Below are 20,750 nucleotides of genomic sequence, written 5' to 3'. Positions count from 1 at the left end.
GTCCCAAGAGGTATCTTTAACTGCTATGCCAAATGCCTACCTCCTATTTTCCTGAAAAAAAAAAAAAATTACAGTGCGTCAAACAATTCCTGCATGCCAGTCACTATGCACGTAGCAGTTCCTCCTTTTTCTGTGTGAGAACTGCCAGGGTGTGTTGGTGTCGCTGCTCTGTAGATGAGAAACCTGGAGAAGCTGGAGCCGTCAGCACGTTGTGCTGTGCTGGCATTAGCACTTGAGCCGAGCTGAGTCTGATGCTGAAGCCACTTTGTTTCCCCTGTTGTCTGAAAAGACACAGCTCTCTTAGCTGACCTGGCAAATGAGCGTCGCAGAGAAGGCTGTCAGCATGGTGTGCTGCATCATCTATGTTCACAGAAAGCTTTGGTTTAGGGACAGAGGAAATCACCACTGGGGAGGAGCAACCCAAACCGATTTTAACATCAAGGTTAGCCTAGAACTTGGCCATCTTTCATATATGCTAACATGGAAAAAGCCTTATTCTTGTATTAAAGTGACACTCCCTTCAACTATATTCAGTTCACTTTCAAATTAGATTATATTTTCTACTCTTTCCTGTTCTTCTAAAGCTATTTCTCTATAAAAATTTAAATAATTTCTTTAAAGATACCCTTAATTGTAAATCAAAGTTCTGAGAGAGATGAAATAAGCTATCTTAATTTGGTGATATTTATGAAATAAAAATCATCATTTACTCATTACATCCTCTATTAAGAATCAAAACATCCAAAAGCGAGAGACTCAGAGGAAAACTGTGATCAAAGTGTTGAAACTAGCATCAAAAGAAGAGACTTATTACAGAATAAAGATTATATCTTCTTTTAGACACGTCATCAGAAGGCACACTTAAATCCCAGCACTGATATAGGCTCACCGCACACTGAGATATACATGCAGGGCATAGGATAGTCACACACACATTGATCCTGCTACCCCCAAGGTAGATATTCCTGGGCCTGGGGGATGGGCTGCACTGGAACAGATTTTGCCCGCGCAGTCACTGGTAAGCAAAACTCCACAGAAAGCCAGCGAGGACAGGCATCTGGGTTTCCGTCTACTGCACTAGGATGTACTGTGGCATCCTTGTAAACTCCAGGAACCCGACTGAACTCTGCAATGAATGACTCTCTCCACAGATGCGGTTCCTACTAAAGGAGACTGGCATCCTATTCTAATTATGAGCAGTCTACTTATTTTGTTGCTTGCACTGTATATGTTGCATAATCCTCTTTGGGCAGGGGTAAAAATCTGTCATTTAATGTGTCCTTTCTTTAAGAAATTACTTGAGCCATGCAGAGACGGCCTCAGAGGACTGCTGTAGCTAGTTGACTTCTAATTCTTGCTGACTACAAAGCTCCAAATAAATTTTATATAAATATCTTTGGATACTTGACTAACAGAATTATAAATTTTGTAGCTTATAAATTGTACATTTTGATGTCTTCTCCTGTGCAGTAATTGGTAAACTTTTTAACTTTTTTTTTAAAAGGGGTCTATAAAGATGTACATAATTCTCTGTAGCATTCTCTTAGTTGGGAAAGTGTTACACAGTTTTTTCTTCATATTTAACTCTTCTGTGAGCTCATTTAGAATAATAAATGTAGAAAAAGTTTTCCTTTTCATCCAAAAGTTTTCCTTGTTTTGTGAGTCAAATATTTTGTTAAATATTAGGGAGGTGTGGTTTTTGTAGGTCAAATACCAAGAATTTTATATGATAATCTAACATAATGATACCTATGCTTCAGCTTGACCTTTAGAGAAGTTTACCTTTTTAATAGCTTGGCAGTACTTTGATTCTTTCACTAACTTTACTTTTATTTACTGGAAATAAACATGGTCCCTGTTTTAAGAGGATGTGCTCATTTGTTTTGGTACCTAGAAATCCTTTATCCGAAACATAAACTTTAAGTAATAGTAAATATTTATTTTTGGCTCAGTATTTTTTCTTTTCACCTCATGTTTATTTTATGTAAACTGGGAATGACCTATTATGCATTCAGGACTCAAATCTGGCTTGTGCTATGCATGAAAGAATCTGTGACATGATTGGTTCCAACGTGTGCATTTATATGAATTATTAACAGCTAGATGTTATAGCTCCCAGGTGCTGACTTCTTGTTGCCATGGTAACATTACAGTGTTACATTATTCTTAACCTTAACACATCTCATGTATTAAGTATTGTTAATACTGCTGCGAAATTTTTATCAGTATTGTTCCCAATTAGGTTTTATATTATCTTTCAACTTTTGGGGTTTTTAATCTGCCTATAAGCCTTTCCTGTTACATTTTTAAACAGCTTGAATTATTTTACTTCTCAGCCTAGGAAATCCTGAGAGTTTTTGTGATTCTTTGTGAGACTCGAAGCAGAGACAAAACTAACACTCCTCACTGCTCTCTCCTTCTCCCTTGACATCAAATAGAGAATAATGGAAAGTGTTAACACTAACCAACATTAATAAGTTTTACTACCAATACCATAAACTATCAGTTGTTTAATGTTAGCTCAGGAGAGTAAGAGACAGAACGAATTATCAAGTTCCCTGAAGTATTTCTAACAGCCATGATAAGCTGTAAATAAGGGGGTGGGATTTGGTGTCAGATAATTTTTGTTATAATGAATAGCTTTGAATATAAACACAATGGGAAGAATTCCAGATTTCAAGGAAAAACAATAAGGATCACTGTTTAGGTAAAAATAATCTAAATTATACTATGATGCTTATAGGTATACTCCAATTTACTCTCCATGACATACAGAGGTAATTCTGAGTTTTTACAAAGAGAATGTAAAGTGAACATGATTAGTGTTTCTTTTTGTGACAGCTAATAATTACAGGCAGTCCGGCTGCTGCCTTTGTTCCTCTTGCTTCCTGCTGCTGTGTTGTGTGATCCCCTGTCTGATGGGCCAGGCAGGTAAGCTAGTACCATTCTCACAGAGCAACCAACCCCTCTGAACTGTGTCGGCACAGGCCCATGTTTCTAGAAAGGAAAGTTTCGTACGGGGTACTCTGAGTGCTTATCAATTATGTAGAACTTTGGTAGGACCGGTGAAACTTGAGCTAGCTCAAAATGCTAAATGTTAGGCCTCTGGAGATGGAAAGAGAACTGTGTGCAGATGGTCACCTAACCATTACAGACTCACACGCAGGCAATCATACGAGCGCTGGAAGAATTACATGAAGGTAATCACACAGGCAGCGGAAAGACTCACACGCAGGCAATCAGACAAGCACTGGATACAAGTGCACGCAGTTGATCACACACGCTTTGTTTAGTCCTCATAACAAATGGAATAAAAATGAGTCAGCCTAGCTCAGGATATGGGTCATGCTATGAGTAAAGGATGAGATTAACTTTCTGTCACAGAACAATCTCTCCAAAGCCCATTATCACAGCCATGGTCCTATACTGTGCTTAAAAAACAAATTGTTTATTTGAAAGGTGGAGTTACAGAAATGGAGAGAGAGAGCAAGCGAGCTTCCATCTGCTCGGTCACTCCCCAGATGGGTGCAGTGCCTGAGGCCGAGCCAGGCTGAAGCTGGGGTTCCATCTCCGCTACGGTGGCAGGGCCCAGCGCTTAGACCTTCTGCTTTGTCCCCAGGCGCGTTAGCAGGGAGATGGCTCAAAAGTGTAGCAGCTGGGGCTCACACGGGCACTCATGTGGGGTGCCAGTGTCACAGGGGTGTCCTAACTTCCTACACCACAATGCCGGCCCCTATACTGTCTTTTTTTTTTTTTTTTTTGAAGTGTATATAGAAAACATTTTATCAAAAATTTCCAGTTAGCCCAGTTTTATGGTGGAACCCTGTAGAAACACTTGTGAAATGAGTGCTGATTTGCAGTCTCCGCTGTTCACTGCTTCATGACTGCTTGTGGATCTAATCTGGGCTTTATACCAAGGTGGAAGGATAGCTGTGCTGCTTTTTGGAGTTGAATTGGAGCTGCCATCACTTAGGAAGATGGCAGTAGTACTCTTTCTTGAAGTTTGTATGTATGTATTCTAGTAGTCTTGGAATACTACTAGAAAACTATATATTAGCCATGGTGACTAATTTCTGTTTTTTTATTATAATGTATATTTCACTCTTTTTTAAAAAGATTTATTTATTTGAAAGGCAGAGTTAAGAGAGGCATAGTCAGAGAGAGAGACAGAGAAAGAGAGAGAGAGAGAGAGAGAAGTCTTCGATCCACTGGTTCACTCTCCAAGTGGCCGCAGTGGCTGGAGCTGGGTTGGTCTGAAGCCAGGAACCAGGAGCCTCCTTCAGGTCTCCCATGCGGGTTCAGGGACCCAAAAACTTGGGCCATCTTCTACTGCTTTCCAAGGCCATAGCAGAGAGCTGGATGGGAAGTAGAGCAGCCAGGACCTGAACTGACATCCATATTGGATGCCAGCACTGAAGGTGGTAGCTTTACCCTCTACACCACAGTGCTGACCTCTAATTTCTGTTTTATGCTATAATCATTATTAAATATTAATTTAAGATAATGTCATATTATATGAATAGTTATGATAATGTAGAAATAACTATCTACCCTAACTCTAGCTTTTAAAAGTGAGATTACTGGGGCCGATGCTGTGGCACACTGTGTTAAGCTGCCATCTGCAGTGCCAGCATCCCATATCGGCACCAGTTTGAGTCCTGGCTGATTCACTTCCAATCCAGCTCCCTGCTAATGGCCCCAGTCTTTGGGGCCCTGTATCTAATTGGGAGATCAGGAGGTAGCTCTCAGCTCCTGACTTTGGCTTGGCCCAGCCCTGGCCGTTGCAGCCATTTGGGGAGTAAACCATTTTTCTCTCTCTGTCCCTTCTCTCTCTCTGTAGCTCTTTCAAATAAATAAATCTTAAAAAAAAGAATTTTAAAAATGAAGTTACATTGGAGAAGATATAATACAGAAGAGGACAGGAGGGGGAGGCACAGGGATGGAAGAAATACAACCAGAAGTGGTGTCGCCAGGCTGGCCACTTCTCAGAAAGAGAGTGCCTCAAAAAGTTCCCGGCTCTTCCTCAGGCTGCGCTCAGCCAGGAGAAGCCAGGTTCACCTCGAGCGCCAAGATCCTCGAGCTCATCAGAGAGAAGCTGATGAGTTCAAGTTGATGAACTCGGATCTCCAGGCTCAACCAAGGCAGCTGAATACCACACCCGCCAAGAAAATCAAAGTTGGTTTTGGCCAGAAAGCTATCATAATCTTTGCCCCTGTTTGTCAACTAAAATCTTTCCAGAAATTTCATGTCTGGCTTGTACGTGGGCTGAAGAAGAAGTTTAGTGGGAAGCTTGCTGTCTTTACTGCTCAGAGGAGAATTTTGCCTAAGCCAGCTTGACAAAGCAGCACGAAAAAGAAGCAAGAGCTCCCTGGGAGCCGCGCTCTGCCAGCCGTGCGCTCTGCGATGCTGGAGGACTTCGTCTTTCCCAGTGACATCATGGGCTCGAGCGTCCAGGAGAAGCTGGACGACAGCCGCTCTAAAGGTCCATGTGGACCACGCACAGCAGAACAGCGTGGTGCAGAAGGGGGACGCTTGTGCTGGTGTCTGTAAGAGGCTCACGGCAAGGATGTTAATTCTGAGTTCCCAGAGTTCCAGTTGTAAACAAAAATGACTAAATAAAAGATGGTTCACAGTTAAAAAAAAAAAAAAAGAAGTTCATGGAAGATGGAATTAAAAGATAAGTTTATTTAATACAAAAACTGTTGAAATCCATGCATATAAGGCATCTTTAAAAAGTCCATAGAAAATGTATATTATGAAAAAACTTGTGCATAGATTTCAAAATTCCTTTGCATCACAATAAACTTACCTTTAAATTCTATTTTCCCATGAAATTCAGAAGCACTGTGGCATGCCCCAAAGAGTCCATTCATGTTACATGCCCATTACTCAAGGTACCCAAGTCGGGGAATGACTGAAATACCTATCACCAGGCGATGATTGATCAACTGTGGCATATGCACACAACAGAATGCCATTCAGCTTTCAAAAAGCGCAGGGTGGCATCTCCTGTGGCAACGTGGATGAGCCTGCAGATATCATGCCCGTGGACAGAAGGCAGTCACAAGAGACCGTGCATCGCATGGTTCCGATATGCCTATAATAGACAAATCAGAGGCTGGGAGGAGGGGGGAGGAGAAGGTTCTTCCACTTGGCGCCGGATTCCCTTTTGGGGTGAAGAAAATATTCTGGAATTAGTGGTGATGGTTACTGAAGCTGTACCAAATCCACTGAATTGTACACTATGCAAATGTGGATTTTATCAAACATGAATTTATGTCTCATTTTTTAAAAGCAACGAATAAGACCAAAGCTTTCTTATATTTCTAAAGATCTCACTGAAAAATCTTTCATAAATGTATGAGTATAGTTGAAATGTAAACACTTGGAATTTGAAGTAATAGTTAAATATATTATAGCCTAATGCCATCTATCCTTCAGCTAAATGACTTGTGTACTGTGGGAAATAGGTAGACATCTCATCTACAAGAGGCACATCCTGTTTAAATCCGTCTCTCAACACACACACACACACACACACATACACACAGAGACACAGTCTGTACACTTTATACTTTTTGAAAAAATTAAGTTGCAGTAATCATAAATCTTCACCCCAAACCTCTTTAAAGGTATATTTTCAAGGACCAAGGATATTCCCTAACAGAATCACTGTACAGTCATCAGTTCTAGAAAAGTTAACCTTGACACAATACTGACATCTAAAAGAGTCCACACTCAGAGTTTGCCAGTTGTCACAAAACTTGCTTTAGGGCAGTTTGTTTTTCTAAATCCAGGATCATGCGTTGCATGTTGTCCCCCATTTCTTCGCATCTGACAGAGTTCCCTCCCTCCCTCCCTCCCTCTCCCTCCCTCCCTTCCTTTCTTCCTTTTTCTTTCTCTCTTTCTCTTTCTTTTTCTTTCTCTCTTTGTCTTTCTTTCTTTCTTTCTTTCTTTCTTTCTTTCTTTCTTTCTTTCTTTCTTTCTCTTTCTTTCAAGACATCCATATTTTTAGAGAGTGCAGGACTTGTTTTTTAAACACTGTCCCTCTGATAGTTTTCTCATGAGTGATTAAGGTTATCTATTTTACAGTATTTCTATCTATATTAGTTTCCAAGAGCTATTATAACAAATTACCAAAACTTAGTGGTCTAAAGCAACAGAATTTAATTTTCTCGCCTTCTTGGAGGCCAGAAGTCAAGCCATCAGCAAGCCCAGTCTATCTGGAAGGCTCCAGGGAGAATCCTTCCTGCCTCTGCCAGCTCTTGAGCCCAGCATACCTTGGATGGTGGGAGCTTCACTCCTGCTGCTTGTGGCCTTCTTTCCTTCCCTGGGTCTCTTCTCTTTCTATAAGGGCATTGTTGGATTTAGGGCCCATCTGATTAACCCAAGGTTCTCTCCCCTCAAGATCCTGGACTCAGTCTCATCTACAAAGAGCCTGCTTCTTTCTTTCTTTTCTTTTTTAACATGTACGTATTTATTTATTGATTTGAAAGGCAGCATTACAGAGAGGCAGAGATAAAGAGGGACAGATCTTCCATCCGCTGGTTCACTCCCCAAATGGCCACAACAGCCAGAGCTGGACATATCCAAAGCCAAGAGCCTGGAACTTCTTCCAGATCTCCCACAAGGGTGCAGGGGCCCAGGGAGCTGGATTAGAAGTGGAGCAGCCTGGACTCAAACCGGTGCCCATATGGGATGTTGGCACTGTAGGTGGCAGCTTCACCTGCTGCGCACAGCGCTGGCCCCAAGAACCTATTTCTAAATAAGGTCAAAGTCACAGTCATGGGTAAAGGGGTTACAAATAGGATCACGATCTTTTCAATTCCACAGTTCAACTCACTATTTTACCTAAATGATGTGTCTTTCTCAAAGGAGAATACAAAGTTGTTCCAGATGTAGACAGAACCAGGAAGCTGGCGGTTGTAAGAAAAAGTTGTAAATTCATATTGATATTCTAATTCAAATTAGATTTTTCCTAGCTTCCCCACATTGCATGTTTGTGTCTTTCTTCTACAATGAGAATTTTAGCTCCTAATGTTATCAAAATATGTACCTATTTGATCAACCCTGTGGTATACATAGTTTAAAAATTGCTGCATTCATATCATTACCCCAAATAAACTGCCAGATAAGGCCAGAGATTTCACTGTGGTTGTCTTTGAAATTATGTAGCCAAGTTCGAAAGTTACTCGCATCAACTCACCCCCATGTAGTTATGTTTTCCACTAGATATGCTGTTCCAGTAGACTTGTGTCCATTTGAACTCTGTTTTAGGCTTTGTTCCTCTAACTGTATTTGTTGAACGGTAACACTTTAACATGGTGCTAAAAGTAAAAGCTCTGTGCAAGGAGACTGGGAAGTCAGTTCCCTCCCCTGTCTGTCCTGCCTTCTTCCCAGCTCCCGTGGATAACCCATTCCACTAACTTCTGGTGTACCATTCCTGCTTTTTTCTGCAGAAATAAGCAGATACACATGTGTTTTATTTTCCTTTCTTTGTACATAGAAGGTAATATACCATATACCATTGTCAGCCAGGACAGTTTTGTGCTCTGGGGACATTTCCCTTCGCCACTGGAAGGAGTGCTGCTGACATCTAGTGGACAGAGACCAGCTGTGCAACTGCACATCCTGGTGTGCTGCTGAAAAACCTTGTTGGGCATCTCCCTGTGCGATGGGCTTTGCACCTGAACTACCCACCTTAGAGCTACCCTCAGTCAGTTCACAGTTTCCTCAGCCTCTTTCCTAGCTGCACAGGGAATACACTACAGTCTACTCCGTCAGCCTCCTTTGCACAGGCATTTAAACAAAATCCTGTATTGTATAGCCTTATCCATGTTTGGTATTTCTGGAAGTACATCTTTACACTGAAGTCCCAGAAGTGGGTCAAGGGTGGATACATACGTTTGCCAAGTCCCTCCCAAAGAAGCCACCATTTGCATTTATACCATAACAGGAGTTCTGTATTTACACACAGCCTGCTAGTGAAGTGTTAACACTGTTACCCATCTGATATGTGACTCCATGTTGTGTTAATTTGCATTTTTCTTGTTATGAATGGCATTTTTAGTTTTATTTGTTCACATTGCTGAGTCAAATCCTAAATTTTATATTTGACCCAAATAATTTTAGGTGAAGTACAGGAGACACCACCAAATGCAATGAGACAAAGGATACGTTTCTCTACTGAAAATGTTCCATGATGTCTTACAGAAACTTTTCTTGTGTCTATGTCTCAAAAAGTGTTCACGCAACTGTAACAGGTATTATTGTTTTTAGTGTTCATCACCAGGTAACGGTGATCCTAGACTTCTCGTGTGTAAAGTCTGCTCTGAAGTTTCCGACCCCTAGGGTATTCCACTGAGCTAAAGTGACCTGCACACTAGGGTCGTCGTGCTTGGTGTTTTTCAGGCCGTACATGTCTCTTGGAAGTCTTCGGGATCAAGTCATCTATCCTGATTCAGTGGATGACATGCATGATAAAGGCTATACAGACCACGATTTGGAATGTATTCTACGCAACGTCCACCTCTATCATATAGTTCAGAGAGAAGGAGGTACGGTCTATCATTTTCAATGCATTTAATTTCATTTCTTAAACTGGAGTATATATGTTTAATCTATGGTTTAATTTGAATATATGCAGTAATAGAAACATGAGCACATCAGTGTAAAAATGGATTCTTATGCCTATTCCTGATTGACATTTCCTTCTCTGCTTGTGCTGTGTTTAGTGTGGCTCCGAACTTCCCAGCAAGTCTGTATGTCACAGCAGCCAGCATTTAAAAACAGTTTTGTTCTGTTATATTCAAAAGCACAAGCGTCCCTGAGGCCACTGTCACTCTGCATGCAGTTAAATCTGTGGCAGAAGCATTCACCTGCCAAGCCCTTCACTTGCATTAAATTTAATTATTCAGGATGTAGGTATCACGGAATTTCTTTTTCATTTTCAGAGCCACAGTCTTACCAGTATATTTTTTTCTCTCTCGATCAGCACATAGAAAATTAAAGTATAAAATATTTGTGTTCTGTTTTTTCAGAACTTTTGAAAGAGTAGCAATAACATTTATACACATGAGCTTTAAAAAGAATTATCTTCTTATCATCAAACTTCCAGAAAATTTGGTAATTCATATAATTTGAAGGTCTAAAAAAACTAACTGAAATAAGAAGCCAGAATTCCTGGTTTATTTCTGTGTGGATCTGCATTATTGGAAAAAGTAGAGCAGAAAAGTGACTGAGGATGTGGACTTTGAACTCAGAGAATTCTGGAATCAAGTGTTAGCGCTACTCTCTGTATCTTCAACTGTAAATTAAGGTTTCTGTGAAGATTCAACAGCATTTCCCATAAAGCACTTTGCACAGTGGCACATGAATGCACAAGAATTGGCTGCCAACGGTGATGCTGGCTACTGTGAAACTGACGCTCCGGGATTTGTCTTTTTGGAATACTACTTGATATTTTACATAGCAGTTTCACAGATATTATTTCATTTGATCCTTACAGTAAGCAAATAGGACAGACAAGAGAGATAATATTACATCTATTTGCATGGTATTTCCAATTGTCTGCTTTTCAGACAAAGCAGGCTGTCTGTGTGCTTCATGTGGTTGACTCTTCCGCAGCTTTGAAGCCCTGTGGCAGAGTAAATGCTACATGGGCACCTTGTTAAACAAGTTTGCAGCCCAGTGATCCTAATAGAATTTTTTATTTATTTATTTATTTATTTGACAGGCAGAGTGGACAGTGAGAGAGAGAGACAGAGAAAAAGGTCTTCCATTTCCATTGGCTCACCCTCCAATGGCTGCCGTGGCTGGCACGCTGCGGCCAGCGCACCACGCTGATCCGATGGCAGGAGCCAGGTGCTTCTCCTGGTCTCCCATGGGGTGCAGGGCCCAAGCACTTGGGCCATCCTCCACTGCACTTCCTGACCACAGCAGAGAGCTGGCCTGGAAGAGAGGCAACCGGGACAGAATCCGGAGCCCCAACCAGGACTAGAACCCAGTGTGCCGGCGCCCAAGGCGGAGGATTAGCCTAGTGAGCCGTGGTGCCGGCCCCTAATAGAATTTTATAATAAGCGTGGAAAATTCTATTATTTAAGGTGCCATCAAGGGTTTCTAGAAGCAGTTTTAAGAATATTCCAACTTTAATAATGTAATAGTAATTAGTATGTTTTATTGAGTTCTCGCTGTTTGGAATATACCATATTGAGTAATTTATCCATATTATTTTATTTAATATTCACAGCGGTCCAGTGGTCTAGGTCTCACTATCCCCATTCTACAGGTTACATTCAGAAGGTTAGTAACTTGTCTCCTGGCAAGTGGCAGGACAGGGAATCAGACCCAGAACTGACCTGAATGTTTGTATTCAGCGCTAGGCTAGCCTCTTGTGCTGTGCTTCCTTCTTGTTGGTTAGACACTAATCAGAACTACTGTGTCTGACACATAAAACAATTCCAAAGAAACGAATTTTACTTGCTTAGTCCGTAAGCAGGAAAACACTGAAAATTTACAAGTATATCACTTTGGAAGAAGCCTACTGAAGTTCTATTTAGACTAGCTGAAATATGGAATTAAGAATTACCTTCCATTCCATTGAACAGGTTCACACACACACACACACACAGAGAGAGAGAGAGAGAGAGAGAGAGAGAGAGGGAGAGAGAGAGAAATAGAACGGGTAACAAATGGGCAGGAGTAAAAGGGTGCATCTCCAGGAAGCAGAGAGGCCTCCTCTTCTTAGCTGGCTTGGTTTCACTAGATCAGCATCAGAAACAACCTGGCAACTTGGGGCCCTGATTTAGGAGTTCTATGACCATGCAAGATCACATACAAAACACTTGGAGTTTGGCAGAACCAAGAACACAATTTAGGAAAATATATAAAAAGGTTAAGCTTCTTTTTACGCAAATACTTTCCTCTTGTCCCTTGTTCTCAGTGGGCAGGGAAAAACAACTTTTTCAGGCCCAGAACATTTCTCCACTATGTGGAAACTGAATCTGTTTTTTTAAAGTCATCACTTGTATTTCATAAGTGTCATAAAATTCGGTCACAGGGAAAGTTTTGTTTTCAGTACTCTTCCCTAGGAGCAGGAGCAAGAACCTTGAATCGGTGGTATTGTGAGATTTTCCCACCAATGATCGGTGGTATTGTGAGATTTTCCCACCAATGTAAATTTATAAGAATACATTTGTATATAAACAGTTTGTAAAAGACAACTCCAGAAGATGAACAGTAGTCCCCCTGGGAGAGCAGAACTGGAAGTCTGTACGGTAAACAAAGAAGGTCTCTTTCACTCTGAATAAGTCTGCATTGACAGTTATTAATATATTGCTTTTAATGTATTTCTGTTTCTTTAATTTTTTGGGTAGGTCTCACTTGCATAAATTTCAAACTTTGAGAATATTTAAAAATGTACTCTAGGAGTGGGCAATTGGCTTCTGAAAAAATTTCTTCTTGTTTCTGTTCCCTCCCATCCAGTTATCGCTTATCCCTCATTAAGTCACCGCTGTTCACTTTCTTTTTTTGATCTTTTAGATTTTCTTTTATTAAATGCAATATACTTTGTAATGATAATTTTTAAAGGAGGAAGGTGCTAAGAAACATAAAAATGCTCTCTATGTTTAACAGGTAACAGATGCTATTCTACCAGAGGCTCTGCACTTTGGATGTCAAAGGAAAATCTAAACTCCTCTGACCAGTAAAAAATTCAAATAATCCTTCTGATGATTTGGCTTTTTTGAAGCCCAGTGCATTTAAAACAATGAAGACAGGATTTCCTATTTTCTTTCCCTTTGACCAAGTTTATTCAGAAATTTCAATGGCAGTGAAAATTCAGCGAGAGGAAAAGATGAGGGCAAAGAGCCTGAATTTTTTCCAAATGGGAGAGTTAAGTCTTGAGCACTGAGAATGTGGCAATGCGGCCCTCGGTGTGTAGAAAGTTCTGGCGCTCATTTTCTTCTTTAGAAATCAGGCTCTGCCGCCAGTGGAACCATAGAGTGGGTTTTTTTTTTAAGTAATATTTTTTCTAACTATAAAATTGATAGATTTATCATAAAAAGTTCAAATATTATAGTAATGTGTAACTTTGAAGATAAAAGTCTCTTAATTCCAGTTTTACATGGTGTACATATGTGTTTATTTATAGAAATGCATATGTATGTATATATACATGTGTTGTGTGTATATGAAGGGACCTAAAAAAGTTCAGGAAAATGGAATTAAATAAGTTTATTTTGGTGGAAAAATTTTTGAAATCCATGATTGTTTTCCATAAACTTCTTGAAGACTCCTCATGTACTCTTTCAACTTAGTTTCTATAAAAACTGTCATAGACCCATTGCCTTGCTACTATGTGTAGATCTAGATCTAATATATTTTTTAATTCAAGACTTACTTTTTGATTAGCATTAAACCTGAAGACATTGCTGGAGATGGTATGCGCAGATAAACTGTAGAAGCATCAAACAGACCTGGATATAAATCTTGGTTCTGATATCTGTGTATTCTTAGACATATAAAATACCCCATAAATTTTAGCCTATTCCTTATAAATTCACGTATAAATAACTGTCTTCTAAGATGATGACAAAGCTCTCTTAAAGTCCCAGGCATGTGGGAGCCACTATACGTGGTTCCCCTCTCACAGGCTGTAGACTCAGACTTTACAATCGCCTGGTATGAGTTTGTTTATCTTTTCTTCCTTCAACTCCAAGGTAAGTATGCACCTCCTAACCCTTTGGAGAGACTAGGAAGCAAACCAACTGCTAAATACAGGTGCTCAGAATTCTTATAAGACAATTTGTCGATGTAAGAAATTATTGCCATTAAGAGAATATCAGATCTACACCAAAATGCTTATTCGAGAGGCTCTGTCATTTAGCCAAGCGTATGTTTGGTGCAATCCCAGGCTGTCTTCATGTTAACAATTTGAACTTGCCAGGAATCACGTGTCCAGGTTGGAAACAGTAACAGTTAAACAAGTGAATTATAAAATAGTGATCTTTTTATTTCTGCAGGGTGGGATGCTGTGTTGGACTGGAAGGACGTCTTGTCGGGAGGGGAGAAGCAAAGAATGGGCATGGCACGCATGTTCTACCACAAGTAAGCTCTCTGAGTCCATGGGGCGCCAACACACAGAGTTGACAGTCCAATTTCTGAATTTTTTTTCGTGTAATGGAATTTCCAATTATTTTATTTTTCTCTGGCTTTTTTTTTTTTACATTGCGTAAAGTTAGATGACATAATGTCCATAGGGCTAAGTTATATATTTATGTATCCTAAGTTTCAAAGTAGGATCATTACTAATTTTCTAATGTGAGGACTACTTGGCCCTGATTACATGGGTATAAACCTGGTAGGTAGGTCTTCAGTAACACTTCTGAATTTAATTATTAAATTCAAAATCACTCAGCTCTTTAACCTGTTAAACAGTTTTCTCCCTTTCAAAAATCAGAGCCATAGCCAAAGGAAGAAGGAGCCAGCCACAATGTCCATGAGGATGTGGGAATAATTTCTTTCAAAAGAACTTTTCTCTTTGTGACCCGCCTCAGAGCGTTCTGAGTTTCAGGACAGCAAGCACAGGGCACAGGATGGAAACCCAAAGCCACCTGATCCTATCCTTGTGTTTGTCCTATACTCTGCAAAAGAAATCTTTCTTGTTTTGATTTTTTTTTTTTGTCTTTGATATCTGGCAAAGAGGACATGAGTTGTGCAGAGAAGGGGCGTATTGGGAACTGTATTAATCACTTCTAGTTCTTGGACTTGACCGGGAACGGGCCAAGAGTCATACTCATCAAAGCATGAACAGGCCCTAAGTTGGGGCAGATGTGACGTTCTCCAGTGAGTTCCAGTGGAAGCTGTACCACTTTTTCAGAGAACTTTAAAAAGCTAATAAAGATAGCAAAAGTATATCAAATATGCCATCTTGAACATTTCACAACTAGTGGCTATCAAAAGTTATCAAAGAAATCTTTAATTATGGGGGAAAATCCAAACTTTCTCAAAAGATAGAAATTGTAAAATTAACCCTGTATTCTCACTATACTGATTTGGCAAATCTAACCTTTGCTACCTCGATTTATATACTCTTTTATTTCTGAGGCATTTAAAGCAATCCAAGTTATCATGACTTTTCCCCCTAAATACTTTGGCATCAATCTGTGAAATATTGGCACATTTTCTCACATAACAGATCATAGTCATACCTAATGACACTGGTAATTATTTAATCTTCTTATACCTGGTTCATATTCAAGCTTTCATGGTTGTCTCAAAAATATCTTTTTATGCTTGGCTTGTTCACACCAAACTCTAAACAAGTTTCACACAGTGTGTTTTGCTCTTACATCTCTTAATTATTTTTTACCATAAAGAGTCTGTTTTCTTCCCTGGTCCCAGTACCTTTTATGTCATGGGCTTGTTGAAGAAACAAGGTCACTGGTCGTGCAGGATGTGGCTTGTTCTAGACTTGTCTGCTTGCTTCTTGACCCTTTTATCTGGTTCTTCTAGCTTCCATTTTTCTTGCACCTAGAAATTGGAGTAAAAGCTTGGTCAGATTTGGCTTCAGCCTTTTTTACAAAACTATAGAAACATATAGAATGTTTATCATGAAAAACATTTAAGCAATTTTATTAACATAGAATTATATTGGCCTTTTATAAAGGTAGAAAATGTAGATAAAAAGGAGAACAATTTGTTATCTCATAGGTATAAAAACTATTAAAATTTGGGGATAAATTTCTTCCCAGTTTTGTTGGTAGACAAAAGTTGGTTGTTATTTGTCGCTCCCCGTCTTCGTGGAGGAACGACACAGGACCCTGCGCTGTTCTTTTGTCTGTTCGGCCCTTCCCGGGTTTGCTGCTGGTTCTTCCCGGGTTGGCTGCCGTCCCTTCCACCTCCGTGGAAGGGCGGTTCCCCCTGTCACTTTCCCCACTTCCGCGGGGGAGCGGCACACCGCCGGCCGGCTCTCTCGGGGGCTGCACAGGTGTTATTCAGATAGATGTTCCCCTTAGATGTTCCTGGTGCATGTTGTCTCTCTCCTCCTTTATAGTCCTCTTCCACCAATCCCAACTTGGCTGCCCACACGCCGAGTACGCTGCTCTCCTCTAATCAGGAGCAGGATCAGCTCCTGGAGGTCATCACTCAAGTTGGCAAGAGGCAGCTGCGTAGAAGCTGTTTACTCCTCTCCCAGCGCCATATTGTGGGAGAGCAGATGCATAGAATAAGTCTTAATTCCAGTAACTCAGTCCAGTCCGAGTTGCTCCCCACAGTTATTTTGATTGTTTTTACTGTAGCTATTTTCATCAAGTATACTACAGTTTAGTTATTTTTTAAACTTTTATTTAATAAATATAAATTTCAAAAGTACAACTTTTGGATTATAGTGGATACCGCCCGCCCATAACCACCCTCCCACCTGCAAACCATCCCATCTCCTACTCCCTCTCCCATCCCATTCTTCATTAAGATTCATTTTTAATTATCTTTATATACAGAAGATCAACTTAGTATATACTAAGTAACGATTTCAACAGTGTGCACCCACACAGACACACAAAGTATAAAGTACCCAAACAAACACACAAAGTACTGTTTGAATACTTGTTTTACCGTTAATTCGCATAAGTATACAACAGTTTATATAGCTGTTTTTATGTTCTGTGCTCTCATGTACTTCTTTATTATTATTTTTTTTTGACAGGCAGAGTGGACAGTGAGAGAGAGACAGAGAGAAAGGTCCTCCTTTTGCCATTGGTTCACCCTCCAATGGCCGCCACGGCTGGCGCGCTGCAGCCAGCGCACCACGCCAATCCGAAGCCAGGAGCCAGGTGCCCCTCCTGGTCTCCCATGCGGGCACAGGGCCCAAGGACCTGGGCCATTCTCCACTGTACTCCCGGGCCACAGCAGAGAGCTGGCCTGGAAGAGAGGCAACCAGGACAGAATCCGGTGCCCCGACCGGGACCAGACCGGTGTGCCGGCGCCGCAAGGTGGAGGATTAGCCTGTTGAGCCACGGCACTGGCATCTCATGCACTTCTCTGTGTAATTATGTAATAATAACTAGCCAGAATTTATTATTATTATTATTATATATGTACCAAAGGTACAAATTTTAATACACAATTCAATGACTTTTGGTAAAACTGTACACCATGTACCAGTACCCTCATCAAGTAGAGAACATGTCTGTCATCCTAAGAGTTTGCTTCCTGCCCATTTCCAAATCCATTCCCCATGGATTTGTTCTGTTCTGATTTCCATCATAAATTAGCTTCACTTCTTCCTCAACTTCATATAAGTGGAGTCATATGTTCTATATTGTTTTTGTGTCTAGTTGAAAGTTTTTAGTGAGAAGAATATACTAGCTAATGACGTGATTTATGACAGTGTGCGTGGTTAGCATAAGAAAATGGTGGTCTAAAAAATAGGAACCAAATTTTGCAAATTCAGAGTACTTAGCAAAGTGTATTTGGAATGCTCTTTCCTGAGATGAGATTCACATGTAAACTCCAGAGCTTGACATTTGTGACCAGCTGTTACCCCCTCTCACCCCAAGTCCATCTGGGTTTTGTACCTAACTATGATCAAAGGTATAGTTGGTGAAATGTAATGTGTTGGGACGTAAAATATGGACACAAAGTTCTCACCATGTCAGTATGTTAGTAAAATAAGCCCAAAGAGATTCCAAGCACCTCTGACTGGTGGTAGATAGTTGGTATTTGTGAATCCAATGCATTCTGGATATTAGTGTGACAGGGAGTGACGATCAAGTCACAGGTGCATCTTGGACCGAAAAGTCAGAAAGCCATAGAAGAGCAGTGAAGGGGAGCAAGTAGCTGAGAAAAGACCAAAGGAATCAGGAAAATAAACCCAGAGGAAGTAAGGTGTGTGATGCGGAGAAACTGCTGGCTTCATTCTGGAACCTTGGCGGTAAGCCTTGAAGTATTAGCATGGAAGAGCTGGCCAGCTGACGTGGGAGCTCCGGCAGGGAGCCGAAGTGTCACAGTAGCCTACTCCTTTGGAGGAGATTTTAAATGGAGCGGTTAAAGAATGACTGGAAACACCCTGTACTAAGGAGGAGGACGCATCAGGTCCTTCCCAGGGCCCGTTCTGCTGACGATGTCGAAGGAAGAGGGAAGGATCATCTGAGAAACAATGTTATCCATGTCTGGTTTAGTAATATGGGGACTAGAGGCCAGCTCCATTGCTTGTGTATTTCAGTCCATGCACATGCGCTCACTCTCTCTCTCTCTCTCTCTCTCTCTCACACACACACACACACACACACACCACTCCTGCCAGCAACACAGAACTGTGGCATCTGTCCTCTCTCGGCCAGAAGCGGGGTTGCTATGACAACAGAGTATAAGACAAATAGGTTTTTTTCTAATTCTGAAATAGCATTTTTTTTCCTCTTTAGCTCCAAACACACTGAAAAATAAGACAAGATACCATGAACGAAATAGCCACTGGAAAGAGCCTTGCACACAGAGACCTATTTTATACATCCACAAAACAGTAATCACATCTGAGAGAAAGGAGTTAAACCAGAACAATAACCAGACGCCTGCTAGCGAAGCTACCTTGACGCTGTCACGGGGAATGTGAGTGATCCTCCCGCTCCTTGTGTGGAGAGCATTTTTGGTGACATTTGCACCTGCGAGCCTTGACTGTGCACCTGGATTAGGTGACAGGAGCATGGCACTACACACATTCAACTGAGAAAAGTCACTCACAGCACTAAAGAATCAGTTATGCTGAGCAAGAAATTACTGTCGATTTTTTTCATCATCATTTATTTTTTTTAAAAAATCAGATTATCTTCATGAAAGTAATTGTCCTAGTAAATACTTGAAACTGATTTTCAACCCCAAAATGAATAACAAATGGCAGTGTCGGGCTGGCTTTCGTCCTGTTAGCTAAGTGAAGCTATGTTGCCGAACATCAACTCTGAAGTTATTTCAGAACGTTCATGGCAAATGCCTGTTACCAAAAACCCTGCTGTTTTTCTTTCATGAACTTCAAGATATTTTCCCACCAAAATGAACTCAGCTTTTAATTTCACTTCCCACAAACTTTTTGAAGTACCCTCGGATAGACCTAAAGGCTGGAGAGGCTTTGGAAAGAAGAAAGGGAAAAGACAAAGACAGGAGCTGGGGGGGGGGGGGGTGTGAAAAGAGGGAGGAGCAGGAGGAAGCCTGGGTGGGGGAAAGGTTGCTCTCACAGATGCACCAGTCACCAGCATGGAAACCGAACTAGGAAAAGAAATTCTCAAGTACAATAGGAAAAACACTTCACGGATTGTCCCCCAGGAGTGGGACTCTGGGGCAGGGTCGCAGTGTCGTGAGAGCAACATCTGCCCTGACCCTGCAAGCAGGCTCATTCACGCTTGCAGAGCCGGGCTGTGATGAAATGGTATTAGTAATGCCTAGGTGTTCACCTTGCGGCTGAGCTAATCTTCTCATTAAGTCTTTGCCAGCGAGGACTGGGGCCTGCTGAATAAGGAGCCACTTGAGTGTGTTTTTCATGTAATTAGTCAGACTGTGGTCACGAGGGATGAGGCTCCTTCTGCAGGATGTGCACTCTGCCACCTGTGCTCCCTAGCTGTGAGTCATTCACATGCGGGACAATGCAGCCCTTTGTATCGGGAGCAAGGGTCAGAAAGTCTACTTAGAGGGCACAGGGGGATAACCGCTTTTTTTTAAAGAGTAAAGCTGCTGTTTTGTTTCTCTCACTTAAGAGCCTTAAATAATGTCATATTCAGAGCGAGCGTTTAGCCTAGCAGTTAGGAATACCTGGGTTCCACAGCTGACCCAGATCCTGAGTCCCACCTGGGAACAGTGGTGATGGCTCCAGTACCTGGATTCCTGCCACCCACTGTGGGGGACCTGGACGGGGTCTGAGGGCTTTGGCCCAGCTCAGCTCTGGCAGTTACACGGATCTGGGGCATGAACCAGCAGATGGGAACGCTCCACATATGTCTCTGTCTCTGTCTCTCAATTAAAATAAAAACCTGTCACACTCTCTGGCTCCTTTGCAGTTGTTAGCATTGCAACTCATGTTGTCCAAAGAAAAATTCAGAATTCAAACAGGAAAAATCATTGATTTATTGGTGTTTATTTTTTTAAAGACCAAAATATGCATTGCTGGATGAATGTACCAGTGCTGTCAGCATTGACGTGGAAGGGAAGATATTTCAGGCTGCGAAAGGGGCTGGAATCTCCTTATTGTCTATCACACACAGGCCTTCTCTCTGGTAAGTATTTCCGGTTGCTTTGTAACTTGTGATACATGGTTTCTGCTTCTGTTTCTGAAATAATACGTTTGCTACACTTTTCACTGGGAAGGAAAGGGCACGTCACTGGCTGCTTTCGACCTGCGTTTCTGCTAAGTTGCACACTAGCAGTTTAGATACCCCAGCCTCGTGCTATAGCTGTAATATTTGGCAGTTACCAGCACTTTTCAATAATCCTGAAAAAATGTGACAAAACAAAACAATGATTTATTTGAACTGAAAATATTTTTATAATTCCATAGCATGTCCTGGGAAAGAATATATTTTTTTCCATTGTTCTTTCAGTCCTTTCTTTAAAACCCAAGAAAAAAATACCACAACTTAGTTTCTCCTAAATAATTAAATCAATGAAGATAATTAGGGGAAAAATTTTTATTTCTGTTTTGCAGTGAGGAAAATGAGCTAAAATTTTTATAATATCTCATGAAACAGTGAGATTTTCATTTTTAAAAA

At 41.0% G+C, this 20,750-nt stretch overlaps 1 protein-coding gene, 1 long non-coding RNA gene and 1 pseudogene across 4 annotated transcripts in view; 2 read left to right on the top strand and 1 right to left on the bottom strand.

Annotated features, from left to right (window-relative positions):
• ABCD2 (ATP binding cassette subfamily D member 2) overlaps positions 1–20,750 on the top strand; it is a 60,753-nt gene that overhangs the window by 27,494 nt on the left and 12,509 nt on the right. For 2 of the 3 annotated variants that reach the window (XM_008259406.5, XM_070049651.2), the window contains exons 7-9: positions 9,412–9,557; positions 14,022–14,106; positions 20,133–20,258. In XM_008259406.5, coding sequence (XP_008257628.4) covers positions 9,412–9,557; positions 14,022–14,106; positions 20,133–20,258 — 357 coding nt within the window. Of the gene's footprint in view, positions 1–4,840; positions 8,143–9,411; positions 9,558–14,021; positions 14,107–20,132; positions 20,259–20,750 lie in introns of those variants that run through there. The other variant, XM_089304006.1, reaches the window with a different exon arrangement.
• LOC138843907 (small ribosomal subunit protein eS7 pseudogene) lies at positions 4,882–5,601 on the top strand (annotated as a pseudogene).
• Positions 14,114–20,750, bottom strand: part of LOC149124774 (uncharacterized) — a 62,379-nt gene continuing 55,742 nt past the window's right edge. The window contains exon 4 of the long non-coding RNA XR_016213162.1: positions 14,114–15,531. This is a non-coding gene — a long non-coding RNA (uncharacterized LOC149124774). The remainder of the gene's footprint in view (positions 15,532–20,750) is intronic.

The sequence above is a fragment of the Oryctolagus cuniculus genome, chromosome 9 (genome assembly GCF_051225735.1).
Source record: "Oryctolagus cuniculus isolate XC-2025 breed Fujian yellow rabbit chromosome 9, ASM5122573v1, whole genome shotgun sequence".
Classification (NCBI taxonomy): domain Eukaryota; kingdom Metazoa; phylum Chordata; class Mammalia; order Lagomorpha; family Leporidae; genus Oryctolagus; species Oryctolagus cuniculus.
The sequence above is the reverse complement of the archived record's forward strand: the minus strand, read 5'-3'. Positions and strand labels throughout refer to the sequence as shown.